At 38.9% G+C, this 19,606-nt stretch overlaps 1 protein-coding gene across 3 annotated transcripts in view; it reads left to right on the forward strand.

The window, feature by feature from the left end:
* ATP8A2 (ATPase phospholipid transporting 8A2) overlaps positions 1-19,606 on the forward strand; it is a 330,508-nt gene that overhangs the window by 208,569 nt on the left and 102,333 nt on the right. For all 3 annotated transcript variants that reach the window (XM_071553667.1, XM_071553677.1, XM_071553685.1), the window contains 6 exons: positions 6,472-6,546; positions 9,147-9,269; positions 10,295-10,373; positions 13,679-13,740; positions 14,092-14,148; positions 18,432-18,539. In XM_071553667.1, the coding sequence (XP_071409768.1) occupies positions 6,472-6,546; positions 9,147-9,269; positions 10,295-10,373; positions 13,679-13,740; positions 14,092-14,148; positions 18,432-18,539 (504 nt within the window). The remainder of the gene's footprint in view (positions 1-6,471; positions 6,547-9,146; positions 9,270-10,294; positions 10,374-13,678; positions 13,741-14,091; positions 14,149-18,431; positions 18,540-19,606) is intronic.

Raw genomic sequence — 19,606 nt, forward strand, 5'->3', positions numbered from 1 at the left:
AGGCAGGGATGGGATGAGGATGTAGCCAGTATGTTCCTGCCTTTTTTCCTCTCAGGTCGTACCTTGCAGCTGTCTCAGGCTGACTCCCAGGCAGAGCAGGACACACTGCTGGCCTTGGGGGAAAATGACTGACAATTGCCCAAGCATCATCAGTCCTGGTAGCCTTGCTCTGGCTGTGGTTTTAGATCCCTTTGACCATGCAGATACGCCAAAACTCTGTGTCCTGATAGGGCTTGACTGAACTGTCCTGAGCCATGTTGGTTTTAATTGGAGTTTTTGAAAAGTCACTGTGTGAGTCCTGTGACTTGAAGGTTATCACATTATACATCAAACAGTCTTAGTGTAGCAATCTCGGCTTTCTTGATGCTGCAGGAAAATTCAGGAAGGATGAAGAACAAACTGGGAATAGAGCTGACTATTTGTAAAAGGGAAATATTCTGAAGAATTGCTGAGTTCAAGTACATCTTCTGGCAAGTACATCTGCCCTTTGGCAAGGCAGGCAATTTCTAATCATATTATCATATGCTTGCTTCTGCAGCAATTAGTGTGCTAGACAAATATTAAATCCCTGGAATACTTTATACCAAAAGAACTGGAGAAATTACCTGCCTTTTCTCTACTTGGTTTCCTAAGGTTTAAGAAAACCCCAAAATGTTAGGTTACAGCTCTGTTAAATCTGTTCTAATGGACTGCACGTTCGTTTTACCACTGACTTCAACATTAAAAGCATTCCTTGGCATAATGATTAGATGTTCATGTAACTTAAGGAACACAAAAAAAGTAAACCACCACTCAACTAATGGTGCTTGCATGGCCTGTTGAATGTTACCTGTGCTTTGTAGGAAGAATATTGGCAGTTGATCGGTTAGAGGAGCACAGAAACAGCTTGTGTAAGGAAGGAATAAAATTTTCTGCATGTGCTTCTTCTATAAGCAGAGAAAGATGAACCTATGAACCTGATAAAATCTCTGCTACAGAAACTATATGAAGTCAGCAATAGAAGAAATAACAGCTGTTTAGGCTTATTTAATAAATTAGTGCTTAAAGCCAGGAAATCTCTATTCTACTGACTGCTTTAGTAGCTATCTGACAGTGTTGCAGTCGATGCATAGGGTCTTTTTAATGAGGCAAAAGCAGCATGAACCTTTGAAAATACTTGTTAACACTGGCAGACAAGACTGCAGTTTATTTTTAACCATGAATAGGCACCTATTTGGGGTGCACAGGCCTAGAGCAAATGTTTTTCAATTGTTAAATATCGATCTGTTTTCAGCAAAGTGTTAGTAAACACAGGGGGGAATAAAAGGAGTGAGGGAAATATTCTTCAGCAAATGAAGTGTGAGTCTCAAGCGGTCATGCCTACCCTGTCAAATCTTATTACTAACTCACTTTACCTGTATTTTAAAATTGGTCCTATGCTTTCTGTAATGAAGGGATTATTTTAAGGCTGTGAGCATTTGTGCAGAAATAAGAGTTTGGTGTTGAGAGAGACAGCTGTAATGAGATATTTTAAATCAGGATGCATTATTAATGAACTGCACAGGAGACACACAAACCTGCTTTATAGGGCAAACCATAAATGAGCCTATTTCGTAAGAACATGCAAAATGTGTGTGTGCTGAGAGAGGATATTTTGAGAGTTTAACTAATTTCTGAATAGTAAAGGCATCCAGTCTGGCTATAATTGGTGCCTGTGGCAATTGTTGATACCCTGACTGCATTAGCTTTCTGTGCCCTTTAGCAGAATTGGGAGAACATTTCTAGTACTCATTAAGCTGTCTGTTATCAAGACTTCATAAATATACACGTTTAGAATAGATGATTTGCTATCCCAATGCCTTAGAGCACTTAAATAAATTAGTTCCTACTATTTCAGGCATTATTTTTGCAGTAATTATGCATGAAGCAATAATGCAATTAAAATTGCCTTCCAACTTGCTCAAGTGGGAATATTTTGGAAAATAATACTTGATCTTTTCTCAAAATAAACTCTAGAGCAGGTGGATGGGCTCTGTGGCTTAAAACAGCAGTGTGGGACTGGTCTACCTTGAGAGCTTCAGTTTGCCTGCAGCTGAAGTCAATATTAACCAAGTATTACCATCTGTTGGCTTTTACTGACCTCTGATTTATTCCCCTCTCCCTTTTCTCTAGTGGCAAAGTGCCCACATCACAGCTGGCATCGAGTGCTTCAGCAGTGGGGTTTCTTATTTAAAGAATGCAGCCACACTTCAAGGCAGGAAACATGGGCTAGTTTTCATTTTGCAACACGTTCCTGTTTCTTTTTGTACAGTACCTACTGGTTTCACATCTTTGCTATATCTGCTGTAATAAAGCCCAGCAATATATCGACCTAGATTTCAGCCTTAGATCTGAATCTCTTTACTTTTAAATTGGACCTCTTGTTCCTTGGAGGAAAAATATATATTTTGTAGCTGGGTCGCAAATAAGCTTTTCCAGCTTTTTGGCAGCTAAGTAATAGTTAAAGTTAAAAGATTTCTTTTTTCCAGCCAGAAAAAAGAGGTTTTATAACTTTGGGTCCATTTGTTCATAGCAGTGCTGGAGCTGAGCCTTACAAACCCCTGGAGCTTGGCAAGTCAGGCAGACTTGGCAAGTTTTCCTACCAGCTTACCAAGTCTGAGTCAAGCATGGGTTGTTCCAACTTCACATATATTTAGTACATTTTGTTAACAGGAACGTTGAGGTGGAGGGTTTGTTTTCCCCTTTACTGACCTTAAAGTATACTATACTCTCTTTACAAACAGCTGGTACTTAAATGATGCATGACAGTTTATGGCTTGTGTTAAATTCAAAATACGTATTTTATTGTACGTATCTGATTTACCCTTGATGCTAAGATACTGAGGAAGTATAAGGCAGTATCCCACAGTCTTTCTGTCAGCTGTCATTTGATAATATGAATCTGTGTCAAAACCAATCATAGCCACTATTTTTTGGTGTGCTGTAACAGCAACAGCTTTCGCCCTCTGTTTGGAGCCTGTGGTGTGCACGAACATGCATAAGTGTTGGCAATGTTCCTGCTTGTAATTCTCACCTGCATGGATCGTGCCAAAAGAAAAGGAGTTCAAATTGGACTTTTGAAATGTCAGAACACTGAACTTTCTAAATGTCAGTTCTTGCCTATCCAAATTTTATCAGCCTTGAAATAAGAAAGCTTTTCTAGGGGAAATGCTTTCCATGTTGAAAGATGCTGCAGAGGACTAAAGATAGTGGCATCTAGATACCTCTTTACCCCAGTCAGACATATCTACCTGAACATTCTCCTATAGTAATTGATTCATCTCAAGGTGGTTTTAGCAGGGTCTTTAATGAGTTCTGCATCACACTGTTTGTGCTAGGATAGTACCTTTTGAGTAGAAAGAATTGGGCTGATGAATGGGTGTTTTTGACTTGTACTTTGACAGTCTGTCTGCTGCTTTGTGAGGTGACCCAACAGCTATGCTTTTGCCAAGTTTTATGTGAGTCTACCATCATTGCTAATATTTTTGTTGTTGAAATGTGAATCTAAGATGTTAGATTTGCCTGGTTTAGGGCTTGTCTTCTATCCATGGGCCAGCTACAGAAAGTCTGGCTGCTTTGTTTTACTCTCTTGGTGGAAAATCAGCAGTGCCTGTTGCTGGAGGACTAGTTGTGGGAGGCTATGCTTTCAGAAAGCAATTGTTTCCTAAGAAGCATGAGCCTATGTTATAAAAGACCTCATCATTTGCTACCAAACCTTTGAAGTTTGCTTTGCCCAGTGGGATCTAGAAAACTGAGCACAGTTTGAGATTGCTAACTAAGCCAGACAGGCTTCTGATTTGTGAGCTATTTATGGTTTCTAGAATTGCTGCCCTCATTCATCGTTGCAATTAATTGCAAGAAGCCTGGAGATGATAAATGCTTAGATCATTATTGCTAAATATCTGGGAGTATGCTTTTTTAAAGCTGTGATTCTTCCTAGAAAACCCTAACTTGACAGCCCTAAATTAATTGTGGCTTATTTTTGGGACCTCAGGCTTTCTACCAAAGATCTTTCTTATGCTTAGTTTGAAGGACTGATTTATACAACTGGCTGAAACGCTGCAAGGGTGAGAGTGTGACTGGTCAGTTTGCTACTTTGGGCCATTAATTGCACCATTAGAGTGAGATTTAGGGAGTATTCGTTCAAGGTATTAGTACAGTAGAAGTGGTAATAAAAAGTTGGGATGTAGGGTGTGTCTTCTGTCTCCTGCTTAAATGCTTATTTAATTTAATACGTAGTGGACAATGTGAAAGAAAGAGGCACTTTTTTTAGGAAACCCAAAAAATATTTTGTAGTGTATACTAGGCTGGTGTGTTTCAGCTAAGTGGTAATGGAGTGAAGCTCTTGGCCCTTATGTGTACAAGGGCACTTGTAAACTACAAGCTGCAAGAAGGGCAGCAGGTATTGAAAAGTGCAAACTTCAGAATAATATAGTATGAAATAAATAAAAACTCCGATCTAGAAACAGCAGCTGAAGATTTAAAAAACTGTAGAAAATAAGTTTAAGTAGCTGACCTACTGTGCAAGGCATAGCTATAAACAGATGAGTTGGGATCAGTGTCATTGCTTCTTGCTTGAATACTGGGAGAGTGCATTAGAACTGATGATTAATTTTAAACAGGAATGGCAATATAATAGCTGTAAAAACAACTGTAGAGAAGTGTTTTCGACTAACCTGGTTTCCTATTTGTGAACAGTGGTAGTTCTCTGGCAAACTTATCTGGTCTCCAGTTTACCTTCCTTGATTTTTTCTAATTGCCTTTTGCATCCACAGCATCCTGTAGCTGACAATTCCACAGGTAAACCACGTATTGTGTACAAAGGTTTCACTTTTTCCTTGCTAATTTTATGTCTTGCAGCAGTGTGTATTTGAACAGCTGTTTGTTATTCTTGCCAATCACGTAAATATTTCAATTTTCCATTAAGTTTCCTCTGTCTGTTGCTGAAAGAGTCCTAGTCTGTTTAGATAATGCATCTATGAAAAGAGTGGTAGGTCTTGATGCAGTCTCATTTTCTTCGCTTGTCTTCTTTCCTAATTATGCTGTCTCCATTTTGGGTGGGAGTAGAGGAGAGATCAGATGACATACAGTTTGTTATCTGGGGTGTTCTGCCAGGACACTGGCACTGCCCAAGTGAGCCAGAGAACAAACGATGCTGGCAGGAGAAGGCTGCCATGTGAGTGACAGAACAGTGTCAGGAAAGGTGCCTGGCAGTAAATGCTGTGGGCTCTCAGGAAGGGAAAAGGGAATAGACATGGTTGCCTCCTTGCTGCTCTGCAATACCCAGGGCATCCAGTGCAACATGAGCTTGTGCACTAAATACAACACAAAATATGTTTAGAGGGTGGGTAGGGGCAGTGTTCTCTCATGCAGTGTTGAATTAATTTTTAACAAAGTAATGTGGTGTACTGTGGGTTTTTAAAAGGGACTATAGGCACAAATTTACAGAAATCCTTTGGTATCTATAAAGTGTAATGATTCACATGCAAACTGTTTCAGGATGCCCTTACACTGCTGTTATTCTTCCAGTTTCCAATTTACTTGGAAAAAGATAATTCTTTACCTTCTTAGCTGTATTCTTTCCTAAGCTTCTTTCACTGCCCACTGACTAGAAACTTTGTTCCAGCCCAGTAAACCAGTTCCTGCTTCAAAAAGGTGCTTAAGCAAGATTAGTAGGCACAAGGAAGCTAGGTCCAAGGAAATTCTCAAATGAGTTTACCTGTGCACTGAAGCTTACAGCTATTTCCTGGGATCGTGGCATTACAGAATCCATTGGAAGGCAACTTGGAGCCTGCCTAGTCCAACATCATCTTTAAGCAGGGTGAACATTAAATGAAACCAGGTTGCTCAGGGCTTGCCCAGTTGGGCAAGTTGTGTAAACTTGTAAAAGGATGGAGACTCCACAACATCTTTGTGCAATCTCTTCCAATTTTAATTGTTAAGTTGATAGTTTATTAAATAATAGTGTATGCATCATTTAGACAAAAAAAATTTCGTATTATCATCATGATGTAACTGACAAGTAGATACCACTGTAATTCTGGGACTGCAACTACAAGACACCAGTCAAGCAGCAGACCATTGATCAAAACACACCTTGAAAATTCTTGTCTTTGCCAGCCACAATAGAAATGAGGTTGGCTTCTGGCTTCAAGCATGTTAATTTGCCAGTGATAAGGATTTTGAAATAGTTTGAGGCCACTATGTTTTTAGAGCAATGATGCAAATACAGAAAATTGCTCCATCACCTTTATTTTAAACAAGGAGTGCTCTGATAGTATTTAAAATGTAAGACCTGATAGTGACTGCTTGGCACTCCTGATAATTATTTTTAGAGCATGACAAGCAGCTGTCTCCAGATGGTGGTCTGTATCCCACATCCTTCTCTACTGTAAATGGAAACATGTACTGCAGTTGTAATCTAAAGCTTTTTGTAACTTGTCTTTTTTTCAGCTTTGGTTTGCTTTCGTTAATGGATTTTCTGGGCAGATCTTATTTGAGCGATGGTGCATTGGTCTGTATAACGTGGTAAGTAAGTGCTACATGTTTTAACTTGGCAGTGCTTGGGACTTGTATGTTATTTTGTTGTGTCCCATTTTTCAGAGGTAACTGTCTTAGACATATATCAGGAAAGGATTTAATTTGTAAAAGCCATTACCACTTCAAGGTAAGGAAAAAAGGTAATTTAAAATTACACTTTTATCGCAAAAATAAATGTGGGAGAATGCCTTGAAAATAGGTGTTTAGCCTAATATAACCTGGATAAAATTCTGCAGATTTTAGATGGATTTTAACTTCCTGTCTGAAAGCATCCTCAGTCTTTTGTAGTAAACATTTTGCTGATGATTCATGTTCAAAAAAGAATCCTAATCTTTGAGTTTTGATTAATTTTTTTCTCTCAGACCCTGTAAGACTTAGATGCTCAGAGAAGTGTCATGCAGATGCTTTGGGTTGTCTCATGCTGCATTAGGTACAGAAAGAAAAGTAGCATCACTGTAGCCAGCATTTTTCACTTGAGCCAAGAGTCACACTGTGTAGTATCACTTTATTACTTTAATCAATAATACTTTTTCGTCAGTCACATTGATTAAAATCTGAAAGATCTCTGAAGCCAAGTTCCACAGCACACCATAGACTTAGTTGGCATTTGATAGTGTTACCTTTGGAATGTCACTAGTGAGGGGCCTGGTGCATGCATTTTTAAGCCATTAGGACGTTTGTCAGTGTTGAAGAGTCCTTTGCATTTCTCTTTGCAGGGAGGGAATTTAATTTTTTTCTTTAAGAAAATTCATTCCAAATATATGCTAATACAGAAGAAGCCAGCAAATTATCACTGAGTAGTATTAATGGAAACATTTAACTTCTGTCACATTAATTTGAAAAGTGATGGCACAAACCCTCATATTCCATAAAATTTCATACTCTTAGTGGAAGATCTTTATTCAAGGATTTATCATTCCCTTGATTCTATTCACCCTAATTTCCTGTTACTCAGTCTCTGTCATTCATGTTTAGATATTTGCATCTATTATCTTTAAACCTCATTTGATGAATCTACCTGCCCTACCTAAAGCTTCTAGATGAAACTCATCTGCTGTAATCAGTAAAGCAGAATTTAAACCTTGTTTTGTAAGGTCAGTATTTTCTAAAATTAGAACTGGTTGCAGGGACTGGTGAAGAGTCATGTGCTAGTAGGATATAAGGACTTCCACAATTTGAAGAAGTTAGATTTTTAAGTGCTTTTAGATCTGTCATTCTCTTCTGTGCAGATTAACCCTTTATTTCATCAGTAGTCTCATTGAAATATGAAGTGTATGGAATCATAGTAGCCTTATAATTCCTGATTTTGTGCTGGTTCACACTGGAGGTTTGCTTTCATAAACAGAATCACTAGAAGATTTACTTCAGGTGAGACAGTAAATGCCCCAATAAACGTGGGAAACCTGGGGAAATACATGAAAGCTGTATGAGAATGTGGCCTTGTTTGGAATATATTGGACTGGTGATCTTCGTTTCAGTTCCCTACCTCCAGCCTGCTGCAGTTTTCAGCATCTGGTTTATGACTTTATGAGCAAAAGACACGCAATTCCCACTGGATCCAGGGTTGTAATCACTGATTCTCACTAGTCTCTATTCCTTTGTGTTGTTCTTTGTCCCCGACTGCCAGCTCAGTCCTGATGGGAACCACAGCCCAACTTTTGCAGATATGCATACACACTAGAAACAATTCATAACCCCAAGCTGCTACTTTTGACCTCAAGAACACTTCTCAAACTGTTAAAAATATATGTATATATAAGATCAGTAGTGATGTTTCTAACATAAACTGTTAATGCACAAGGAATTGAATGAAGTTTAGTATTCAGACTTGCCCACTGGTGTTGTTTTCACTCTGTGCCTGCACTGCAGACCAAGAGAAACATGGGTACCCAAGCTGGCTTTAAATGAGCTGCCTCAGATCCTGGAAACACTTTAGGAGCAGTAGTTTCAAAGTCAGTAGAGGCTAATTTACTCTGCTTCTGGCAAAGTGTCCTGCTGCCTCTCTTGGAAAGGTTCTGAGGCTTGGTCATCTAAGAGTCTGCCCAGAGCACAGACACTGCAGTTAATTTGTTCCTATTGGCTCATGCCTGCCAAGGGAACCCCCAAAGTACCATAATGCAGAATGGCCTTTGTTTTTCAGTAGATTTCTTTTTTAATGTGATTTCCACATTTGCTTTGTCTGTAAACTTAGCTTTGGTTAAGCATATTACAGATTTAATTATGGCTACAACTGCAGCTATATTGGAACTCATTCTCACAAGGCTATTTTGTTGTCTTTCCTTTGCAGTCTGATGTGTTTGACCCTAGCCAGATTAGCTGCTACATCAGAAACTAATGATGCTCAACATCTTGGGTTTGAGCTTATCAGTTAATAATATTAATTTTATTTCATGCTTCTTTTGTTCATTTGAGAGTTATAAATTGCTGAAATTCAAGTTTGGACCATTGAAAATTGTCAAATACCATACTAGGCAGAAGTAAGTCTTTTATGAAGTCTGGAAGTTTTGCTGTTTTCTAGATAATAAAATATTATCTGAGATCCACTGAAAACTAATAACTGCTTTTAATTAGTATTTCTTTCCTTGCAGATTTTCACAGCACTGCCACCCTTTACTCTGGGAATTTTTGAAAGGTCATGTACTCAAGATAGCATGCTTAGATTTCCACAGCTATACAAAATTACTCAAAATGCAGATGGTTTCAACACAAGGGTAAGGGAAAGTCTGTTTCTTTAAGAACAACTATGGGCATTATCATTTTCCAGATTTTTCTTCTTAGAAAATAGCTTGTTTTCCACTGTTACTTCTACTTTATGCTAGCCACCGAGATAAAGATTGTTCTGCCTCTCAGTTATTTTCAGGAGATTGCATCTCTAATTAAATAAAAAGTCCTTATTTATAAATAAGGGTTTTCTGCTATGGTTTCAACTGAAACTGGTCCTGAAATATCCATGAACTTTTGATTCAAAGTAAGATTTGTATCAGAGTACGATTTTTTAACTCACAAGCACTGATAAGTCATGGGTGTACCACTTTCATAGGAACATTGCCTGGATTTTATATAATATACATGTTGTCATAATGCTCTGCACTAAGGTGCTTTTTCACAGCTACGATGAGTCTATTCCAGCAGTTCTTTTGGAGAATAAAATTTGAATTGGTTTATTCAGAATTCTGACACTTGAACACATTTTACTTCACTTTGCTATTTAAGTGCTGGAAAATGCCTGCATTTGGTATTCCATCTTTATTCTGTAACAAGCACATCTAAATTTACTCCTGAATCAAGGAAGCTGTGCAATTCATTTCTTTGAAGAGGCAATCATAGAGTACATAAAACTCTAGTTTGTGCAGACCTGACATTATCCCCAATGGGATCACAGTTAGAAAGAAATTAGAATGTTTCAAAGTACTCAATCAATCTTTTAAAATCAGTCTTAGAAGTAGCTAAAAAAGGGTGACTCAATCTATCTGCTGTATTTTGATGAAGATCTTAAATTGCAAGCGTGCTTGCCTGTTGTGTTTTACATAGGTAGAGTAAAATGATCGAACTGGACCAGTGTTTTCTTGTGAAAGAGCAGAAATTGTAGGAGGAAATAGATCCTGCAGAAGTTTAGGTATTTCACTTCAGGACAAACATTGTCTGACTCTAAACTACACAATGAAGTGTTTGTTAGGATTCAGAGAGAGGTCAAGAGTTTTGGACTTTAATGATGGCTTGGTTTGTTTTCCCTCAGGTTTTCTGGGGTCACTGCATCAATGCCCTTATCCATTCCATCATTCTTTTCTGGTTTCCACTGAAAGTGCTGGAGCATGGTAAGGGCTTCATTATTTCTTATGTCAGTAACTGATGTGAAGCGTTACAGAATCAGTGTGTTTGCAGAATGGGGGGGGTCAGGCCCCAAGAAAATAATGCTGACAGCCACTTCAGTGGTTTGTAGCTGCTGAACTGGACTAGTTACCTCGTGGCTTTCAGAAATTATTCTAATTTGACATAGTTATTGTTTGTATAGTTACTGTAAAACATGAAAAATGAAGCTGTTGCTTTGCAAAAAGTTTTACCCAAATACTGAATGTTTTATAAAATGTCGTTCCCCCCCCCCCCCCCCCCCGCCTTTTTTTTTGGTCTTGGTAGTGGGTGTTGGTATCTCAACTTCTAACTGCATAATGTTCTTACAGCAGCTGCCTTAGAACCATTTGTCCATATCTTGTTGGACCTTTCCCATTCAATTACAGTACTGTAAAAAGTAGGATAAAACAGAGAGATTTCACTACTGTTTAAGTCTTGTGGGGAAAAAAGGAATCGCCTGAAATGGAAGTAAACCAGATCAAGAGTCAGTGATACTAGGGAAATTAGACTTTTTGTTGTACAAATCAGCATTATTAAGTCTTGCTTTTTGTGAAGGGTAGTGCAACTACATGGTATTTCAGGGACTAGTAAATCCCATATGGTTCCTACCTGGGTTAACAGGTGGTTTTTTTCCTAGTAGGGAAGGAAAAATCATGGGAGTCTGTTCTTTTACTGTAGGAAAAAAAGGACTAGGTCAGGTGAGGAATTTAGGGGTGGTGGTGACGGGAATAGTATTTATCTAAAATCATAAATTTTTCAAAAGTTAAACACTTTCCTGGGAACCACTGATTTCAAGAAAACCTTCTGAGCTCCAGAATGGATTAACTGGGGAGGAGTTGAAAAAAATTGAAAGGAAGGGGAGGATGAATGCTCACATCAGAGGCATGATGGTAAAGATTATTTGGGGGAGTCAGGTTCATGTTTCTCTGGCCGAGTAAAATGTCAATATCATCTTCACATGCTGTCTGATGGACCATATAAGAAAGGGACTTCCCTTTTCTCCATATGTATGCTGGAAGAAGGTTCAGTTTTGTGGGGGAGGGGTTTTTATGGTTGAATGTTTTTTGTTTTGATTTGGGGAATTTTGTTGTTCTACCTCACTGTTTTTATGAGATACATTTGTCTTGACTAGCTCATTTTAAAATGTAACTTCTGAAATTTTAGGTTGACATGTGTAGTGTTTACAGCTGAAGAAAATTACAGGCTTTGGTTTAGTCTTACACAGATATTTTCTAATTCCTACCTAGATAATGTAGTTTTCATTTCAACAATTAAAATTACAAGACTGACATACCAGCTCAAAGAGAAACTTTCTGAGTTCCTTTGAAAAGATTGGTTAGCTTGCTTTCCAAAGAAGAAGGAATATTGAATTTTAAAGTTTCTTTGCAATTCCAAGTGCAAAAGGGATTTCAGTGCCAGAGACAAAAATGTGCCATTCACACTGGGACATTAACCTCTCAAGTCCCTTAGAATGTGAGGTACATATATTCCATGAATGGGCACTTGTACAGCTTCAGAAATGAGTGTTCACTAAGCGTCCTGCTGTTCTCATTAATGGAAGTATCATTCCTTTCAGGACATGTAGGCTGTCAGAGTGAAAGGTCGTGGACATCACTGGGAAAAAACCATACATTGCTCTACTGCATTAAAATGTAACTTTACAAAAGTTGAGACTGAAAGCAAAATTTATTCAATAACTTAAATGTGCACTGTGATGTTACATTAGAAGCATGGCCAAGTCATTATGACAGCTTATTCTATCAAAAATAATACATATTTAAGCATGCCTTTTTTTCTTAATAAACAGGGTTTTGACATCAGCAGGATTCACTGGGCATGAAAGACTAAATTCTCTGGTGTCAATGAAAAAGGTGAAGAGCATTAGAGGAAAAAGCAAAATGACTGTTAAAACTTGACATGTATTTGTGAATGATGTGGTAAATGCCTGATGCCACAGCCACATACTGTGGGATGAGTTGGGCTGACAGACATACCAGTGGCTAGAAAGCAAACCAATTCCTAACCAAGCTGTCTCAGGCTTTAGCTCCTGTTGCAATGTTAGTGACTAGTCTATTTGCTGCCATTTCTTAGTAGTTAACGTTCAAAAGGGAAAAGCAAGCAGAGATACAGAACTGGCAATTTCTGGAAAATACTCACAGCCTGTCAGTTCTTTGGAGACAGGCACATGCAGCCAGGGTAGAAGAAAAACAAAACAAGTAGCCTGGGTTAACTGCACTTACTAAATATATAAAGCTTTTTACCTGTAAACTAGGCAGAGTCTTCACCACAGAGGTCAGGGTGTCAGGAATACTTTTTTATAGGTTTAAAAATGTATTAATCCTGGAATACATGACCCTTGTTTAAGAATGTCGGATTCAGTTTTGCAAATAAAACTAATAAAATGGTACTATCACAGTAGAAGCACACTGTGCTAGGCAGTATGTGTTTAGGAATGGGTTGAGGGTTTTATCTGTAGCCTTCTTCCTCCCTGCTGTTCGTGTATTTTTCTAGCAATTGCCTTTAAACCTGTGAAAATAGCAATACTTATCACGCTTCAATAATGCTTGAGATCTCTGGTGAGTTCAAGTTCGTTTGGCATTAGTGTGGCAGTCGATTGTGTGTTCATGGTGTTCCCATTTTATTCAGCAAGGGCTAAGAAAGACTAAATGACATTTGAAATATTGCCAAGGTTGGCACTTTCACATGAGAGATTAACGTGTACTTACCCTTGTGCACACTTGACTAGAGAAAGAGTGCTTGGAGGCTGAATGCTGCTCAGTTACTGAATTAACCTCCAGGGAGATATTTTAGATGTTACATGTGTCCTTTATGCATAAAACTTTTGTGTCTCTTCTTAATTCAGCTCTCTTTCTCCAAAAATCACACGGTGGGTTTACTGGCTTTTTCATCACAAGCACATAAAATAATGAATTTTGTTAGAAGTGACAATAAGCAGTACAGAACAAATAGTGACAGAGAAAGTCGTGCTGGCATAGTTCAGCTCTTAGAGGCAAACTACTTGTTACAGTGTGATAAACACTTCCCCGTTTGCCACGGCTATGGATATGCACTCTATCTATAGAGCATGGTGTGTGAGGCCTGGCTTAGCATAACTTCAGCATTACCGCTATCTCACAGCTTCTAAAAGTGCTTTTAGATGTTCAAGAAAGCAAGGTTGGGACCAGCTATTTATTCCTCAAAATGTCCTTGTTTTTTCCATTCTGTTGATAAACTGATGACAAATGTGATAATATTTATGTTCCGTTTTCAGATGCAGTATTCACAAATGGCCAGGGAGTCGACTATTTATTTGTTGGAAACATCGTTTACACTGTAAGTTTGTATATACTAGCAATTTTTGAATAGTAGAGGGTTTTTACTGTCTTTTTTATACCACCAGAAAACTATGTAAACCTGAAGAAAGTGTGTGAGTAAAATAAAATCAGACTGATGCTGTGTGTATGATTTTTCCCTCTCCCTTTTTAGCTTTTTTCCCAGGCATGCACCCACAGTAGCTTCTGCCCTGTCCTTCCCTAATCCGCAAACACTACCAAGTTCCTGGGGTGCCAGCTACCTAAATAGTAGTAGCCTTTTAGGTGTAAAGGGGAGATTGGGCCATGAACACCTTTGAATTTGAGAGTGTTAGTAATTAAATTGTCTTTTTCATTTTGTTTCTCCTTGCAGTATGTGGTGGTTACTGTTTGTCTGAAAGCTGGCTTGGAAACAACTGCATGGACTAGAGTAAGTACTTTCCAGTACCTGTTACTTTATTAGTGCACCTTCCTCCCTAGTAAGTATTAATACAGAAAAGAGGTACTAAAAATCACTTGAGACTTCAGAGTTTTAATTGGATTTTTCATGTAAGGATAAACTGCTAAGCTCCCTAAGTAGAGAATGTGAGAGGAATGAACTTGTAGATCACACGATATGTGTGATGAAAAAAAGCAGCTTGACAGAAGTGGCAAGAGTACACTAGAAGTGTACTGTCAACATCTCTTCTTAAAAATGAGAAAATTTTGCATAAAATCAACATACTACTGTAATTGCTTAAGGAAATAGATCATGAAAATGATCTTTTGTACTCTATAGCTCCTTGAAAATTAATGCAATAGGAAATGAAAGGTGTCTGCCCATAGATAATCAAATGGGATTTGAAAATGTCTTTGAACCCGGTAACAAGAAATAGTGACTTCACATTGGTTGAGAGCTTTTGTTTGGAAACGTAGTGTAATTAGGGTGTTAGTTAAGTGGTTATGTTGATTCCTTGGTTTATTTATTTGCAGTGAATACCAATGTTACTGGTAGGTGACAGAATGCAACAGGGCAGTGACCTCCAATGAGTATGGGGAGATAGAGGATGGCTTCTGTGTTGATGAACCTTCAACACCTTTCTCCACTTCTTTCCCCTAGCCCCTCTGAAACACTGATTTCTTTTATGCTGATGTAGTCCTTATCTCTTCACACCAATAAGATCCTTTCTGGGAATCTAGTTTTCATGATGTACAAAGAAACTCTGTTCTCAAGACCAAGCTACTTTGAGGACAGTATGTTCTCATTTTACCAGTTTCTTGAAGGGGCTTGGCTTACATCTGGTACCTTCATTGTTTTTGTTAGTTGTAAAATGTGTTGTTTCATTCCTCACGGGGCAATTAAAGTCAGTGAGATGATGTCTGTTCTGAATTTTAAAGATGAAATGGTATCTGTATGGGTTATTTAGGGAGATCTGTATGGGTTAGGGAGATGCTGATATTTTCTGCCGCATTCTCTCATCTGTTCTTTCTTTGCTGTTGCTTTTGAATCAGTTCTGTGTTGTGTACCAACATTTTAAAATGCAAAAATACTTAAATTAATCCCTCATGCACTAGAAGGGATATAGAAAGGGAAGTCTGCATTGGAGGCATGTCAGCCTGCTTAGATCCTGTTATACTGTGAATTACTTGATAATTCCTGATCTGTGCTCTCCCTTGGATAGTTGGTGTCTTTTCAGTCACTGGGGGATAATCATGATGCCCTCTTTTCTAAACTTCTGTTTTAAAAGATATTTTCTAGAGAAATTATTGTTAGGCACAGAAAAGTCGTGTTTAGAATCAACTTTTTTTTCTATATACACTTCCAAGCAATGAGGCAGGAATTAGAACAGTGACTGTCACCATCTTGGAATCTGATATTGATCATAGTTATTGTTTCAGCTGTGAGTGAATCAATACACAGAGAATCTTTAGGTTACTTGTGTAGTATTAAATGTGCAACACTGAGTTAAGCCTCTTCTCCATCATCAAGTGGATTGGTTACAGGCAGTTTGTTTTTGGGAGTGAGAGGGACCCTGCCACTTGGGAGAACATGGTGGGTTCAGCAGAAAGCTTTAAATAAATAATGCAGAGTCGAAGTGGCTGGAAGCCTGCTATATACAGTGGATGGTGTGGAAAGAAAGGCTTTGGGAAAGTGGTAACATGATGCATAACAAAATCCACACATTGAAGTTCTGTGGAGCAGCTTCATGTTATATGTTACCTATCTAGAACACTGCAGCAGGCTTTTCCCCAAACACAGAGCTTTCTTCACTGCTTTGCCACATTGTATGAACTGTTTCTGTGTCTAGTTCTTATGTGAGAGCCTTAATTTCTTTCTTCCGACTGTCATTCATTTAACTCATCAGATGGACTCACTGCTGCTTTGCACATGAATTCTGCAGGCGTAAAGGAGAGAGATCAGTGGAGAATAAACAGTGAAAAGGTTGGTGGGCTGAGTGTATAAGGAACCTTTTCAAGCAGGGCAAGGAGGGCTCTTCCTGAGTGCAGAAGCTCTTCGAAAGATACAGAAGCAATTCAGGCAGGTGTAAGCCTGAGATGAAAAGATGGTTGGGACAACCATGAGAAGGTAAAGACAGCATAAAATGAGTTAGGTCTGCTGAGCTGGAAAGGGCAAGGTGAGGAGCTGCAATACTCAAGAACTGCCCTACCAGTAGGTTACAAAGAAAAACCTCACTGAGACACAAAAATTATGTTACTTCATTAGCATAAATACACCTTCTACAAAATAAGGCTACATCTTAGATTGGTTTCTCTGCTTGATTTTATTTTTACTGTTTTTAACTGTAAAATCTAGGAGTTTGCAGCTTTGAATCATAGGTCCAAGCTATCCTGAGCCTTCTGTCCACTTAAGCCTTCTGTCCACTTGTCTGAGGGGAAGGCTGTGGCTCAAGAGGAGGTATCATGTCCTTTCTTGGAAAGCAGTGCTGATGCTGTTCTGCTGTTTCATGGGACTTACTTCTCATAAAGATGTGTTCTTCCAGAAGCCTTGCAGTACTTAAGCATTGGGAAGCTGAGCACTACAGTTGTTCACTGGAGCAGGACATTTAGTCAGAATCATGACATGAATTGTCTGTAGTTTTCAGAAAAGCAAGTAGACTGAAAGGATAAAGTTCTTCTTCTCCAAGTGTTAAAAAAAAATAAAAAATCATCCAGTCTCTATGTTTGCCTCACATTGAAACTGAATCAAGTGGGCGTGTGGAGGGGTTTTTTGAGTTTTTATTTATTTTGTTGAAGGTTTTGGCTTGGTTTTTTTGTTTAGTTGTTTGATTTATTTATTGCTTGTTTGCTTTAAATTCAGTAGTTGCTGGTCAGATCTCCTGGGTGAAACAGAATAAATAGCAAAATTTGAAAACAAATCTTCCTGCCCCCTGTGTCTCTCCAGGAAGGTGCTTATGCCATGACCTGCTCATTAGCCCAGCAGTTTTTAGGGCTGAGCAAAATTCCAGCTTTCTGAGAGTGCCTGGAGGAGCATTCTTTCCACTGCCTCTGACATTTTTCTGTAGGAATGCTTCCACTGTAAGGTAGCCTCTGGTTGGTCCCCACTATCTGCCAGTCTGTGCTGGCACTCCAGACTCCTTGCTTATTTGTTTTCTCTACCTGTGCTGTAGAAAGCTGTCCTTTCCAAGGAAGTTAAGTGTTTCTAGAGTCACATCAATCTTCCAGAAATTTCTGTCTGTCTCACAGCAGGCAGAACACAATACTCAGACACTTCTTTGGTACTTGGATGTAATGTTCAACAAGTCAGCAGACAGAGTCATCCCATAGAAAGTATAAAGCTGAGAACTGAACAGACACACTGTGTCCACCACAGCAACTAGTATGTGAATTCATTCCCATGTTCCTAAACTCATGTGTAATTAGTAATTAAGATTTATGCAGGTACTTCTCTGAATTGGAGCCAAAGTCATCAGCCATAGGAGTTGTTGGCATCCAAAAAAGCTGGAGCAAATAATGAGCTCAGTTGCTTCTTGCAACTGAAATTACTGATTCCATCCACTGCAGTGTAAAACAACTTAAATCAACCTGAACAGAAAAACAGTTTGGGTGTGTAGAAAAAAATTACTTTCTTTAATGCAGCTGAGATGAAATCTGTGCTAGATGTGTTCTTAGTCATTATAAAAGTGCATTTATTTTCTCTTAGTGAGTCTACAGACTAAAGAATCAGTCAAGATGTAAACTGCATTGCCTATCTGGAAATCACTTAGAACGCCTTTAAAACAGTGAAAAGCAAAGTTGATCAGTAAATGTTAATTGCAGTAGTGTATTAAATAGCACTGAATCTTTGTCTGTGACAGGTGAGTGATGCATATGGCTTGTATGCATGCACTGACACAAGGGATTTATCCATGTGAACTTTAAACCTGAGCATTTGAAAATTTCCACCTTGATTTATGTGTTGAATCTGGCATGCGGGACACATGACAGGATGCAGGAACTAGATGAGAGAAATCAGACTTCGAAGGAAAATCTGACGGGGCTCTGGAGCTCCAAATAAGATAGATTGGCTGAGAGGACTATCTGTCTGCCCTGTTGCGAGGCAAAGATTAAAGGGAGCTGCTGTGATGTTTGAACAACCTGTGCTACTGGCCTGAAACCAGGAGCAGTAGACACGCCTGAATGAGACCGACACAAACATGAACAGGGCAGCACTTGTAGGTTGGGGAGATGGAGGAATTGCCCTGTGTTGACTGTGCTTTCCCTTTTCCTTGGCAGTTCAGTCACCTGGCCGTCTGGGGGAGCATGCTGCTCTGGCTGGTGTTCTTCGGTGTCTACTCAGCCATCTGGCCCACGTTCCCCATCGCGCCAGACATGCTGGGGCAGGTAATACAAACCTGGGCTGTGTGGTGGGGCTGCCCAGCACAGCTCCCTGAGCACTCACACCCTGCTTGGAAAGGAATTGTGCGCCAGTGAGAGTGCCTGTACTTTGTTTGAACCTTTTCTTAATCCCTGCATTCATTTAACTTAATCTCCTCATTAGAAGAGCTCTCTTTCTCCCCAGAAGTGACATCATACGTGATTATGTGCACTGGGGATACTGTATGACAATTCTTAGTTCACTTCAATAGTAGCGAGACTGGCTCTTTCATTAGTGCCTTCCTGGTAAGATTTTGTGTGTTTGACAAAACGCCATGTTTGGTTTGGAGTTTTGTATCACCATGGGTTCGTTATTTTCCAGATATTTTGCTTTCATATTGTTCCTTTTCTCCTTCATTCATTTAAAATAAACAGAATTTTCCTGAGAATAGGATGAGATGGTCGGAAGCAAAAGGGGAGCTGCTGTGTGTACTGATCCTTTTATAATACTAGAGGAATTCTGGATTTGTTCCTTCCACGACAGCTGAGTTCCAGGTGGTGAAATGTTTCCTTTGGTGTTATTATTTCAACTCATGGTGAGAAGATCGAGTCACGAGTCTGTCAAAATCACTCAAGAGCCTTGTGCATATTTAAAATAGAGGGTTGCCCTGAACAGTTAAGGACTTAATAAATGTGTGGTAAAATGTTATTCTGTAGAAGTGGAACTGCTTTTGAAATTACCAGAAAAATGCATTTTGTAGTAAGTTCAGACTTCTTGAACAGAAAGGTGCTCTTTATGATACAAAAAGAAGAAAAGCAAACAAATAATTTTAACAAATCAGCTAAATATGCGGAGATTGCCTCCCTTATGTACTCAAAAATCATAATAAAGAAGTCAAGTATTGGCAAGCCAGTTAGAGATTTTTGAGGTTATTCCAGTGTGTTTATATTCAACAAGAACACTCAGGCATGATTTTGTTCCTATTCTGGCTTAATACATATTTTATTATCATGTGCTAAAAGACTGAGGATAATGGAGGCTGTGGTAGATTCTCATGAACAGCTTTTTACAGCAGAGACTGACAGCTGACAGG

Source organism: Pithys albifrons, chromosome 1 (genome assembly GCF_047495875.1).
Source record: "Pithys albifrons albifrons isolate INPA30051 chromosome 1, PitAlb_v1, whole genome shotgun sequence".
NCBI lineage: Eukaryota > Metazoa > Chordata > Aves > Passeriformes > Thamnophilidae > Pithys > Pithys albifrons.